Below are 14,849 nucleotides of genomic sequence, written 5' to 3' on the forward strand. Positions count from 1 at the left end.
CCTGCCTAATTCAAATGTGGATGATGTGGGCGTGTTTTATTTAAATTACATGTGACCCCGCGTATTTGACGTTTTTTACGAACGGCGCATGCGCCACATTGGCTACGCCTCATATAGCAGGGGTAACTTTACGCCGGAAAAAGCCTAACGTAAACGACGTACAAAAATGCGCCGGCCGGACGTACTTTTCTGAATCGGCGTATCTACCTAATTAGCATATACCTTGCGTAAATATACAGAAGCGCCACCTAGCGGCCAGCGTAAATATGCAGCCTAAGATACGACGGTGTAAGACACTTACGCCGGTCAGATCTTAGGGAAATCTATGCGTAACTGATTCTCAGAATCAGTCGCATAGTTACGACCACGCACACTCAGAGTTACGACGGCGTATCCAGAGATACGCCGTCGTATCTCCTTTCTGAATCCGGGCCCCTGTGTTTAGGAAGGATTTCTATGTGGTCGCAAAACATTGGTTATAGGACAACTTCTGTGACTTGAATGGAATAAGGGAGTGCTGGTGACTTACAAGAGAATATAACGTTTTTTTTTTAAATGTCGGAGTCCCCAGTTGGGGAGTTTTCACTCCCTTCTTGTTATGGTAACCACATAGGATGGAAGATCACCCTAATGTGGATGGAGACAACACAGACATGACAAAGGTTCTTGCCCTTCCTCGTTTTACTTAAAAAAAAAACATGATTTATTACTGCCTGATTTTGATCACTTTCTGTATTGGTGACCACCCAGGAAGTAAGTGAATGGCAATAAAAAACTCACAGAGGATATAACTGTTCCTCACTTTGGCTTAAAGCATTTGTTACCCCAACATTTCATATTCTTGATATGTGCCTGCTGTACCATGTACTTGTATAACAAATGTCTAGTATCCTGTGCTCTTTGTATTGCTTTCCTTATGTGAAATCCCTGGTGTTCCTGCCAGTCCCTCTGCTTTCCTAGAAAAACTGAGGAACTCTGCCTGCTCTCCTCCAATGATCAGACTTGTCCTGATAGGCCCCCATGCACAGCCATTCACTAGGAAGCTCAGTGTGCTGCTTCTCCTCCCCCCAGCTCTTATACAGCTGAGAACAGAGGGAATGTGATGACTTACAAAAAACAAATAAATTATAAAAAAAAGGGGGAAAAGGGTATTTTATATATATATATATATATATATATATATATATATATATATATATATATATATATATATATATACAAAAATATTTTGCCTCTTTTTGCCTTTCTTTTCTATTTTAAACTGAATGGGTTATTTTACAAGGTGAACGTTTGCTTTAATATTAATACTTCTTATAATAAAAAACAGTATTACTGGCAACTGGTACATGACCTTATACAGTGTTAATTGTAGCACCCTATATTTTTAGGTTGTAAATAAACTACCACTCAAAATGTTTAATGGTAAAAAAAAAAAAAAAAAAAATGGTGTATACGGTAGTGGTAGTAGTAGTTAACATTCAAATGGGTTTGTTCTGTAATGATGAATACATTACAAGTTGAACGTGACTGACTTCTGTGGCATTTTCTTGCCCTGTTTTTCCAAAATCCAGGCTTTAAGAAATGGCAACAGGTCATGTTGTCCACAGATACTAAAGTATGTCGACTTATCATAAAAGAAGAAAACAGATTATTGTACCTAGGAGGGTGTAAACAGGTCTGCAAAGTGTGATCTGTTAGTGGACCCTGCAGACAATTTGTGAAAGTCTGCTTTAGGTCTCTGCAAAACTGAAAATTCACCAAAAAATGCATAGGTGTGAACCAGGCCTTATGGCAGAAACAGGCTATGAGTTTCTGTCTACAACTGTGTATGTCAGTGTGAAAGGTTAATTCACTAGGCAAGTAGGCTGTTCATTTTGCAAGTGAATTTCAATTGATATGGGAATATTTCCCCATAACTTAGTGAATGTAGTAAAAATTCAAAGAATACGCAATCATGTGCAAGGAAAATTATAAAAATGTATTTTTGCCTGCACATGGTTGGCTGATGGAAGTCAGCGGTGCCTCACCCGATTCACTATGCTAAGGAAAAATTCCTCTGCAAAGTAAATGGTCTATACGGTAGTGTATTTAGGTTTTGTGCTGCCCTAGGCCTGACTAAACTCTTGCACCCTCTAATTTAAATATGACCCACCCTTCCTGTCAAGGCCACACCCCTTTCTGATTAAGACCTACCCCAATTTTTTTTTCGAGTGGGGACACTAGTTCTTAGAGCCTGGGGGGGATGGATTCCCTTAATTTGCAAATATTTCTTTTCACTTCCTGTTTGGCTATGGGGCAGGAAGTGAAGGGAAATCTCTGCAATGGGACAGGGATGGTAAAAAATAAACCGACAGGGGCTGTAACCCTCCCTTACTCTATCCAAAATTAAAAGAAAAAGTGTTGCCTATAGTTCTACTTTAAGCAGAAAATTTCTGAGAATTTTATGGAGGGGACTAAGAAGATATAACCATGGCAATGGTGCAGAAGAAAACATATAGCACAGTGAGGAAGGTTTGTGGTCCAGGATGATAGGACAGTCAAAATTAGTAGCAGCCCCCCCCCCACAGTTGCGGAATGCCAGCCGCCTACATACCGGAAGCAGTGCAGCCACTTTATGGGGGCGCTAGACTAATTTGCCTCTAAGCCCAGTCCGCCCCATAAGACTGGTGCTACACTAACAGTGTAGCACAAGCCGGCGGGGACTCTTTCTGTGCTGCCCCCCTGCAAAGTGCTGGCCTTGGCCAGGATACAGAGTTGAGTCTATATAATTTTAGTAAGACAAATCCATGGTCTACAAAGATAACTGCCAGTTTAAAAATAATTTCCTCTATGCTTATGTGAACTAAGAAGATCCCCCTGATAGTTGACAGTCTTTCTAGTGTGCCTATACTGATGATGCCCTAAAACGGCTATTGTCATCAGTAGCAGGTTGCTTAACAATCATGTAGGTAGATTTGATTTTGGAGTTTTCATTTAAATCCCAGCTTCCCAAATTAATGTGCCACTTTATCCCACCTCCTTCCTCTCTAACTTCAAGTGAAAGTTCATCTCATTGATCAAAAATAAAATGATAAATTGTAGCCTCAGCTGCACTGGACAGTGAATTAATAGGGCATGCTCTGTGCTGTTCATTCACAAACTGAAGCATAGCAAACAGTTTACCATGCTTCAGTAGTGAATGGACACAAGAATGATCAGGACCAATCACTAACGTGTTTATTCAGGAAAGAAAGGGGCTGGTAAGTTACTAATTTACCAGCCCCTTTCCCTGCTCTTCATCTTGAAATTATCCTTGTATGCCTGCAGCATCTGTTGGTGGGAAAGGAGAAGAGAGGGAAGTTGGAAGGGAGGCACACAGGGGGGGAGTGGACAGTGGGTGGAAGGGACAAGTATTAGAACCGATCCCCCTGCAGCGCAGCCAGAGGGAGAGAGCTGGCAACGCTGCAGGGGGATGCAAGGCAGCCAGTATTGCTGCAGGAAGTTCCAAGAGACATAAAGCAGTACATCTGGCCCTCCAGCTCGGCAGGTGCCCAGACCTCCTTTTGAACTGATGGGATGGGAGGACCAGCTATATTTCCATATATTGAAGTCCTGCGGCAGTTATCATTTAACTGTATGCTGACAAACATACCCATGTACTTGGCAAATCCTGTATACACAGTATATACATTTTCAGCCTGACTTCTATGAAATCAACTGCAGTGAACAATTAGTTTGCAGTTTCACTGGCATTTTGTGACTTATGTGTATTTTAAACTAAACTTAGACCTTATGCACACAGGGCATTTGATTTTGTCCTCTGAAAGTCTTTTACTCCTGGCAGGAATAGGCTGATTAAAATAATGCTACCAAAGCACATGCATTTTAAAGTGGTTGTGAACCCTTACATACCACTTTTAGCTACAGGTAAGCCTATAATAAGGCTTACCTGTAGGTACTGTAAATATCTCCTAAACCTGCACGGTTTAGGAGATATTTACCATATATGCTTGCACCGTCATTGGCGCATGCGCACTGAAGAAAGGGGACGTTCATGCCTTTTTTTTACAGGGCCCATGCGTGACCGTCTGCTCCTGCGCATATGCGCAAGAGTGACAAAACGTGACTCTGGCCAGTCACAGAGCCAGAGTCCACGGCCCCTGAAGAAAAAGGTGTAAAGATGGACACAGCCACCAGCGGGGATATCGCAGGCTTTGTTCGCAGGTAAGTGCCACATAATGGGCGAGTATGCAATGAATACTATTCCATGATGCTTTTACTTTACAGGTAACAAAAGAGGAAGTAAAACCCATCAGGGTTTACTTCCTCTTTAAGCATTTGAGCATTAATGGATTCTACTGACCAGAAAATTAATGTATTCTGGCCACTGGAATGAGTGTTAAACATGTCTAACATTTAAGTACGTTCATTAAGTGGGTTTTCTACTCAAATTGTCTCTCCTAAATGCACTGGTGATGTTTTATTTCCTGCCTGTGAATGTTCCTCTTCTAATATGCCTATAAACACCTGTGTGTGCATGAGCTAACCTAGAGGTGTGTTTACAGGCAGAAAAAATAAAAACGTCAAACGCCTGTAAAAGCGTCATATTTTAAGCCATGTATGCGTGAGGCCTAAATCTTAACTGGAAATTAGCATCTTCAAAATTGTTATATATTAGTGCAAGCAGTCACACATCTTTTTTTTTTATATAATATCTCTATTTTGATAGTCATTCTAAAATCTATAGAACTGCAGTGATAGTTTATTGAGTTCACTACATCAATTAATGATTCAAATTTAAATACTCCATCGATGGGCTGTACTCTTCCAGCAGCTAGTGTTATGAAATGAGCAGTTACAACGGTATTTTAAAACAACTAGACAACCCTGCAAAATAACTTGAGCCCCATGTATAAATCCAGAGTCCCACACACAGGTTAACAAGCAAGGGAAACTGAGCAAGTGTGGCAGACAGCCAATGCGTGTAAATGTGTCATCTACTCGTAATCCTCTACACACCACCCAGGAATTCTTGTCTTGCCATTTAGAGCCAAGAAAGACATAATCGCCTTTTAAATTTGATCTATTTAAACACAATTTCCACAATTTTCTGTCAACCAGACATATGTTCTATTATATCCTCAAGTCACCCTCTCATTGTACCTGTGTATAGGCTATTGTTTCAGTGGAAGGGCTACATATTATGTTATACAACTTTTGATGAAGTAGAATACAGCATGTGTTTTATAAACACCACACATGGGTAGACTTTTTCCTCCCAATTTAAATGAGGTCTTTAAAAAAGTATATATAGCTAACACCAAATGCTTGTTTCCTGCAATCCAATACTTTTTAATGTGCCGTAAAACCTGATCAATTAAAAGAGAATAAGTATGGCCAAAACTTTTTTGGCTATACTTCTCTTCTGGGTCACAGGAGTGCACATATTTCTGCACTCCTATGACCCATATTCAGCCGACAGCAGGCAAAATTCTGCTTTGGCTAACACCACAAAAAATCTAGGCTCTGCAAAGATCCTGACTTTAAAGGTCATGATCTACGCAGATGCCTGACCAGCAGCTGGCTCAGCCTCTCAGCCCACCACTCAGCGGCTGAGACCGCTGTTCCTGCCCCTTCACAGCCTGGCACTCCAGCGAGTGCTGAAGGGGCAGAGCAGAGAGCTGGTGACCATCACCACTTTGTTCAGTGTTGCTTTCAGCAGAATGTAATCAAAAGAGCTGGCATTAAAAAAAGCAGTGTGGGCCCCCCCCCCCAAAAATCCATACCAGACTTTTATCTGAGCACCAAGCCTGGCAGGCAAGGGGGAGTTGGGAATGAGCACCAGAGGACGCCCTCCTAGCAAAGTACTTTATCCCCATGTTGATGAGCCCAAGGTCTTCTCCCCCACAACCTTGGCATGGTGGTTGTGGGGGTAGCTTATCAGAATCTGGAAGCCGCCTTTAACGATGGGGCCCCAAGGTTCTGGCCCCCTCCATGTAAATGAGTACCCCTCCTTGTGCAATTTTTTTTTTCAAAAGTACATAAAAAACACAAGACAGTTTAATGAGAAGTTTATATATATATATATATATATATAAAAAAACTCCCCCGATATAAATCCATCGTCGATCTCAATGAACATCGGCCCTGACCCGCTTGAAAAAAAAGCCACCGGTCAAACATGACTGCTCCCGAGGCCTCAACACTTGACAAATGACAGCACCACCCAACCCCCCCCCCCCCGCCAAGTTGACAGGTGGGTCACACGGTGATGTCAACGGGTGACCCTCACCTCTTATGATGTTCTTCAGAGAACCCCTCATGAAGTCATAGGTCTCGATTACCTGATTTGGCGACCCTGCCCCTTTTTTTACTTAGTGTCGGGGGGGCACTATCTATTGGCAAGTATCAAGCAACAGAAGTTGTCATGTTTGGCAGGTGATGTTTCTTCTTCATGACTGGGGCCGGACGGCATTCATCATGAATAATGATGGATTTACATCACGGGGAAATTTGTGTTTTTTTGAAGCTGATCTCCAGATTTTCTTTAAATAGTTAGTTTGATCCAAGCTGGCCCAGGTGCATTATTTCCTTCACCAAGTGTTTCATGTACATACAGTACACTGTGCTGGCTTCTGGCTTTGAGACAGAGACTCTGGCCTCAGATCCAGAACAAAACAGTCAATCTGAGTGACTCTCAGCCATTCATGGGCAGCTTTGCATTCTGTGAATAAATACAAAGCTTTCTCTGATTGGCTGAGTCGGAGAGTGTGAGGTCATCAGCCTGCCGCTCTTCCTCAGCCAAAGAGAAGTGTGTATTCATTCACAGAATGCAAAGCTGCCTATAAATATTGAGTGCCGCTCAGAAAGACTCTGTATTGTTTTAGTTGTGAGACAGGAAGTCTCTGTCCCACAGCTGAAATTAAGCACTGTGTACTGTATGTAGCTGAAGCTACATGCGGTACATACAGTGCTTAGAGCCAGTGCAAAACTAAGTGAAATAAATATTTTTTTTGGGCTAACTTGGTCCAAACAAACTATTTTAAGTCACAGAAAACCTGGACATCAGCTTTAATGAAAGACTTTTCAAAAACGGTCTTGTGTTTTTTATTTACTTTTGTTCCCCCTGGCAAAGTGCCCCCACGTGTCGTGGGCATGTGGCCTGATATAGTTCAGGAGGCAGGAGACACTCATTTGCCTCCCCCTTTTCCAGGCCTGCTGGGCTGTATGCTCGGATAAGGGTCTAGAATGGATTTTGCGGGTACCCCACACCATTTTGCCATTTTGTTGTTTGGTGTGGGGTTCCCCTTAAAATCAATACCGGACTAAAGGGCCTAGTGTGAATTTGAGGGGGACCCCCCACAATTTTTGTTGCCTTTTTTTGGTGTGGGGTCCCTCTTAAAATCCACGCCAGACCAAAGGGCCTGGTATGGATTGGGAGGGCCCCCAACGCTGTTTTTATGTTTAGTTTTAAATGTTGGCTCATCGGTTTACATTCACATTCTGCTGTCAGTGCCTAATCACCTGCTGCTGACAGCAGGTATGACTGTTGTTGGGATGTCGGCAAGTGCAGGCTCCTTAACAACCGATAACTCATCTCTGCTGCTCACAGCAGGGATAAGTCACTGGTTGTTAGGAGCTGGCACCCACTGCCATCCCAACAACCAGCACAAATCACATCAAAAAACAAATAAAGATGAGATTTTGATGTGTTTTCATTGAATTCTGTGGACCACAAAATTCGCAGCTTCACACATTGATTTTGTTTTCTTAACATTTGGGTAACACAGTTATCTTTATGTTCACCAGCAGTGTTACAAAATATGCTCTTCAAAACAATTATTTCCAGTTTCATTCTGCAAGCCATAACCAATATGTAGGGATTGGTGTTGTACAATGCTATGAAAACTACTATCCTACCTTTGTAGTACTCTGCATCAAAGATGTAATAAAACTTAATTAGTGGAGCTGGAGATATTTACCCGATTCCTCATTTGCAGCCTATGCCATTTTTTTAAGCATGCCATCAAGTATATGTACGAGGACAGGTATAACTTTTGTATGAGGTATAGGGAATACATTTAGGTGAAAGAAAGTTTCATAAAAATAAGAATTTGGATTTCTCCAAACAGCAAAATGTTTATGAACACTAACTGATGGGACAGTGTCGTTTTATTAAAATGACACTGCTTTTAAGGATCTTAATTGATTTGAATGGATGCTAATATTAAGGGCAATGAGATATTTCAAAATGAGATCCCATATAAATTACCCTCTAACCATACAGCAAACGAATGTGTTTCAAGCTTGTAGTCTTGCAGACTTAGTTTTAAAAATACCAATGAAAAAAGGCAATTAAATCAGCAAGATCTTATACAGATTATTATCTACTGATACAGCATATTTGCCACTAGACCCTTTACAAATGTAGTAATTATATTTCAGTATTAGCTTGGACTCTCTGCAAAATTACTTACCACCTGCATGGCTGAGCTCCTGGGAGGATGTGGCTCTATTAACAGCTGTGATGGGGTCTGTCCAAAACTCCGGATCTGGGCCTCCACAGCCTAAAATATTATTACAAATTTACAGTCAAAAACAAGTGGTAGTGCGACGAATATAACTTGTAATAAGTAATTAACATTTTGCTAATCCCGACTGGTACCATATCCAAAAGGACACCATATAATTCTGCAGCCAAGTCCTGCACTTGGCACAGCCATTTCTGGTGAAGTCATTTTAGGAGCTTACATATTATTTTCATGAGAAAACTCTCCATGCTGCTGTGTGATATTAAGCAGAAACAGGCTGTGATATTACAATCAGAAATCATGTGTTTTGCCTGGATTGCTGATGATTACCTCAGCTATGCATAACTCGGCAGATAAACTTCATCACAATGTTAATAAAACAAAGAAACTTTATGCAAAGCTTAAACGTCAGTCATGGTGGGAAAAGAGAATGAAAACAAAGCTGTTGCTGTGTTTTGCAGATGTGTGCTACTTAATTTTCTAAAATACATATAATTAAGACATTTAGAACATCCTATTGAATACATTTTGCTACAATTTTGAAAGGTAATGAGCAAAGCAGCAAATTTATACTAAGAGTGAGCCTAGCTGTTAGCCTGTGCAAACAGCTAGGTTTGAAGTGAATGTAAACCCACCACTCACCCAGTATAAACTAATGGCACAGTATTAATGTATATATACATGCAAGCCTCCTGCATGTATCCCTACCTTGCAAATGTCACCCACTTCAGCAATAGGAGCCCTGAAAAACTCTGAAATCTATGGGTGGGTCTCTTTGCCGAAACTCGGTGGGCGGAGTGATGTCACAAAGCTCCCTGCCCATCTCCACACTCTCCTACTATTTCTACTGGCTCTGGAAGCTGACTGCACCATGAATACCCTCCTCAGTCACACTGATCATGCCCCATAATGAGTAATATCCAGTCAAAACTCAGGAAAGGCACCACATGACTTCAGCATGCCCAATCATGCGGAGGTGTGGAGCAGCCAATCCTGGGAGAGCTGGAGAAGAAAGAAGGAGGGATGTGAAGCTGGAATCGTAACACACACTCTGCTCGTTCATCGGATAAAGAAATCAAATATCAGTCACAGCAGTAGGGAATGTGGCGACACAAACTTATCTGTGTGTCCTTTTTTATCTTACTGAGAGGATTGCTCAGAGCTGGATTAACTCCTATTGGCAAGAACAGGCACAGAGGAATTGACATCCTCTACTGTAAAAAAAAAAAAAATCAGGTTTACATCCACTTTAAGTCAGCATTCACATCTGAGTAGAGAATGTTCACTTGTGGCAATTTTAAAGTGTTTTTCTTTTACATTTTTGAAGCTTTTAACTGTTTGCCGTCCGCATATATACGTCTGCAGCATGGAACAGGCAGGCAAAATGACGTATATATACACATCCCCTTTAAGATAGCGGCATTGTGGGCGCGCGTAGCGCTACGAGCTCCGTGACTCTGACCGCGGGTCCCGCAGACTCCATGTCTGCGGGCATACCCGCGATCGTGTCACGGTGAGGAAGAAGGGGGAAATGCTGATGTAAACAAGCATTTGCCCAGTCTTTCTAGTGACAGGACAGTGTACACAGCTTCCTGTAATCTGACGCTGTGATCACTATCGTGTCACACACAGCCCATCCCCCCTACAGTTAGAAGCACTCCCTAGGGCACACTTAACCCCTTCAGTGCCACCTAGTGGTTAACCCCTTCACTCCCAGTGTCATTTTCACAGTAATCAGTACATTTTTATAGCACCGATCGCTGTAAAAATGACAATGGTCCCAAAATGTGTCAAAAGTGTCCGATGTGCCGGCCATAATGTCGCAGTCACGATGAAAATCGCAGATCGCCGCCATTACTAGTAAAAGAAAAATTATAATAAAAATGCCAAAATTCTATTTTGTAGACGCTATAATTTTTGCGCAAACCAAGCAATATATACGCTTATTGCGTTTTTTTTACCAAAAATATGTAGAAAAATACGTATCAGCCTAAACTGAGGAAATTTTTTTTTTATATATATATTTTTAGTAGAACATTTATTATAGCAAAAAGTTAAAAATATAAAAAAAAAATCAAAATTGTCGCTCCATTTTTGTTTACAGCACAAAAAATAAAAACTGCAGAGGTGATCAAATACCACCAAAAGAAAGTATTATTTGTGGGAAAAAAAAAAGACGTCAATTTTGTTTGGGAGCCACGTCGCACGCCAAATCGCAAAAAGTGGCCTGATCTTTGGCCAGAAAAATGGTCTGGGGCTTAAGTGGTTAACAAGCTTTGTGCAAGTGATATTGCATGTGTATAAACCTTCAGGCATTTGTTTATTGGGCTGGGCAAGGTGAGAAAAACAGTTCTAGAGGAGGACAGGAGTGTTTTAGGTGCAAAAATGTGTCTCATGTATTTGGGCACTTCCATTGAAGTCTATGGGCCAAAAGCACTTATTTAGCAGTATTTATGTCATTAACCTCCCTGGCGGTATGATTCGTTCAGAAAAAAGGTGCTGAAAGCGGTACCATTATTTGCAAGGAAATTTGGTGTTTTATACTGTAGGCCTGTAATTTTTAGGAATAACTCACTTAAATCTGACCAAACAAGAGTCTAGTAGCCATCTCGGGTATGACATTTTTTTAAAAACAAAATTATAAATTATAATATAATAAATAATTATAAATAATTATAACAAATAATTACATTATTGAATAATTTTTATTATAATTATGTTATCAACTCAAAATCACTGAAATTTGCTCAGTTGCAGAATTGTTGCTGTCATTATTATTATTTTTTTATTACGAATTTCCCTGCAAATCGCTATCGCACAATTCTGCAAGTGATTATAATTTATTATCGCTGTTTTCTAGCTGCTCTAAAACCATTTTTGACATAAAGGGACACTTTTGGTTGCTATGGACAATCTACAGTTTGCAGGTAGAAAGAAAGGTTTTTATTATATAAAAGTACATGTAGGGCACTGGGCAGACCACTAGGGACAAGGGGTGTGTGTATTTTTTACATACAGTACTGTAATCTATAAGATTACAGTATACTGTATGTAATGTGTTTGTTTACTTTTTTGAATTTGGCGCCGTTCTCCGCTCCCGTGCGTCGTAACGTCGCAGGGAACGGAGATCGGCGGCACAGGAGGACGCTGTGTGAATCGAGCGAGGTCCCGTCTGGGGTTACAGCTTTTGGTAAGAAAATCTCACCCCGAGTCAGACTCGGGAATACCGCCAGGGGGGTTAAGCAAGTACAAACAATGGGATTTTCCCTGTTTAGCATAGTCAGACAAAGAGAAACACAATATAACCTACAAATATATCAAACTGATGCCAACGGTAGCAAAACTTTTAACTAATGTGAAAGATTATCTTCATGTGTCATAATGTATATTGTTTCTATGTATATTTTGCAATTGTATATCTGCCTAAGGGCAGCAATACCTGCTAATCACATATGCAGACTTTTCCTCCTGCTTAATAGTGATGCACTGTGTTTCTTGTTGATCTACTTGTCTCACTGTAAACCTGCAGCAAAAATTAGACACTCACAATACTCCCTACAGTCAGAAACCATATTGTTATCTGCTTTAGGTCACATGAGGAAACATGTAAGCAGCTATGTGCCCTATTGATTGTTAGGAACAATGGATTTTAATGAGCGGATCTCTTTGGGGAAAAATTTCTTCAAAAAATCCCTGGGTTTTTATCACATAAATATAACTGGGGGAGGCTAGAACAGTATCTTCTTCAGGGAAAATAATGTCAGCCCTTTCATTATCCATTCCAGACTGTTAAGACAGCTTTAATATTTGAGCATAAGTTTGCTTTAATAAATGCTAAATAAGGAGTATATAGACTTTTCATCCTTAGAGGAATTATGTTTGGCCTTATTTGTCACTGATTGGGATGAACTTTGTGTAATCTGGACTAAGAATGGTTTGTATAGCAGGACAATGTTCTCAGTAGAGGTCAGTGGCTGGAGGGAGCCAAGAGCATGCTGCACATATGGAGACAGTTAAGGTGAATACATAGGTTTGTTACTTTAACTTTGCAGACACAAACTTAAAATTGCTATTTTCATGACCGTCTGATAGAACTTAGGCTGTGAATAGGAAAATGAAAACAGACCAACTATAACAGGAAAGGGCAGGATGCTGAGCATAGACGTTTTATAGGCAGTCTAATCCATAAAAGCTCTGTGACCCTTCAAGTATTGAAAATAGCAATTAAATAGTAAAATCCCTAATACGGGCTGCAACAATAAAATACCTAATTGACCTACTAACTCACAACATTTCTGTGGGAGTTGGATTACTCAGAATATCACAACATGTACAGTTATGTAATTTCAGCCACCAAGAGGCCACCATAAACTAAACAAGCAGCTCCATTAAAACCGTTCCTGTGTCCAGGCAAGTTCATCTAACAGTAGCATACATTTAACTACCTACTACATTTTAAGAATCTTTACCACTGAAAAATCTTTGCATTTATCATTTATAATTCATTGTTTCATGCCTACTAGTTTGTATTGGACTAAATATATAAATTTCATCAAAACCTCAAATGTAATATGCTTGTCCAAAATAGAAACAGGTGTTTCACAGTTTTGCGATAAGCAGGAAAATCCTTGTACTTCTTATGTAGTATGGTATTTATAATTATTGGTTCAATCCATGCCTATTAGTTTGATTTGGACTAAAGATATGAATTAATCAAAACCTTATAAGTAATGTGCATGTCTAGAACATAACAGGTGTTTCACAGTTTTTTGGTAGCTTACAGTATCTCACAAAAGTAGGTACACCCCTCACATTTTTGTTAATATTTTATTATGTCTTTCCATGTGACAACACTGAAAAATGACACTTTGCTACAATGTAAAGTAGTGAGTGTACAGCTTGTATAACAGTGTAAATTTGCTGTCCCCTCAAAATAACTCAACACACAGCCATTAATGTCTAAACCGCTGGCAACAATAGCGAGTACACCCCTTGGTGAAAATGTCCAGATTGGGCCCAGTTAGCCATCTTTCCTCTCCGGTGTCATGTGACTTGTTACAAGGTCTCAGGTGTGAATGGGTAGCAGGGGTGTCAAATTTGGTGTTATTACTCTCACTGTGCAGAGATCACCGGCGGGAGAACATGCACAAGAAAGCCTGCAAACAGTTTTCTGAAGACACGCAGACTAAGGACATGGATTCCTGGAACCATGTCCTGTGGTCTGATGAGACAAAGATAAACTTATTTGGTTCAGATGGTGTGTGGTGGCAACCAAGTGAGGCGTGCAAAGACAAGTGTATCTTGCCTACAGTCAAGCATGGTGGTGGGAGTGTCATGGTCTGGGGCTGCATGAGTGCTGCCGACACTGGGGAGCTACAGTTCATTGAGGGAACCATGAATGCCAGCATGTACAGTGACACACTGAAGCAGAGCATTATCCCTTTCTCTTCAGAGACTGGGCCACAGGGCATTATTCCAACATAAGGACTCCAAACACACCTCCAAGATGACCACTGCCTTGGCAAAGTAGCTGAGGGTAAAGGTGATTGACTGGCCAAGCATGTCTCCAGACCTAAACCCTATTGAGCATCTGTGCGGCATCCTCAAATGGAAGGAGGAGCAGCGCAAGGTCTCCAACATCCACCAGCTCCGTGATGTCGTCTCCAGTGTTAATCTGTGAAGTTCTGGTGAACTTCATGCCCAAGAGGGTTAAGGCAGTGCTGGAAAATAATGGTGGCCACACAAAATATTGACAGTTTGGGCCCAATTTGGACATTTTGACTTAGGGGTGTACTCACTTTTGTTGCCAGAAGTTTAGACATTAATGGCTGTGTGATGAGTTATTTTGAGCAAATTTACACTGTTATACAAGCTGTATACTCACTAGTTTACATTGTAGTAAAGTATAATTTCTTCAGTGTTGTCATATTAAGGTGTCCGTTTATGAAGCAGTAATCCCAGGGATCGCCACTGATAACAGCTCATAAACAATTTATGAAACAGAGATAATCGGGGGAGAAGATGTTTGAACATGTTCTCCCGCCGGTGATCTCTGCACAGTGAGAAGTCTCATTGACTGACACAGAAACTGACAGTTTATGAAGCTGTGATCTCAGTGCTTCACTGGAGATCCATGTCAGAATTCACACTCCCTGATTCACCAGCTCAGAGGTGGTGAATCGGGGAGTGAAGAGGAAATCTCGGGGGATCTGAGGAGGAAGATTTTTAACTTCCTTCTACCTCGTTCAGACCTTCCAACACTGTAACCATGTCCCCCTGTATATATATATATATATATATATATATAAAATGTGTGTGTATATACATGCATATATATAT

At 40.8% G+C, this 14,849-nt stretch overlaps 1 protein-coding gene across 3 annotated transcripts in view; it reads right to left on the reverse strand.

The window, feature by feature from the left end:
- LRBA (LPS responsive beige-like anchor protein) overlaps positions 1-14,849 on the reverse strand; it is a 789,979-nt gene that overhangs the window by 90,155 nt on the left and 684,975 nt on the right. For all 3 annotated transcript variants that reach the window (XM_040331890.1, XM_040331889.1, XM_040331891.1), the window contains one exon: positions 8,457-8,546. In XM_040331890.1, the coding sequence (XP_040187824.1) occupies positions 8,457-8,546 (90 nt within the window). The remainder of the gene's footprint in view (positions 1-8,456; positions 8,547-14,849) is intronic.

This window comes from Rana temporaria, chromosome 1 (genome assembly GCF_905171775.1).
Source record: "Rana temporaria chromosome 1, aRanTem1.1, whole genome shotgun sequence".
Classification (NCBI taxonomy): Eukaryota; Metazoa; Chordata; class Amphibia; order Anura; family Ranidae; genus Rana; species Rana temporaria.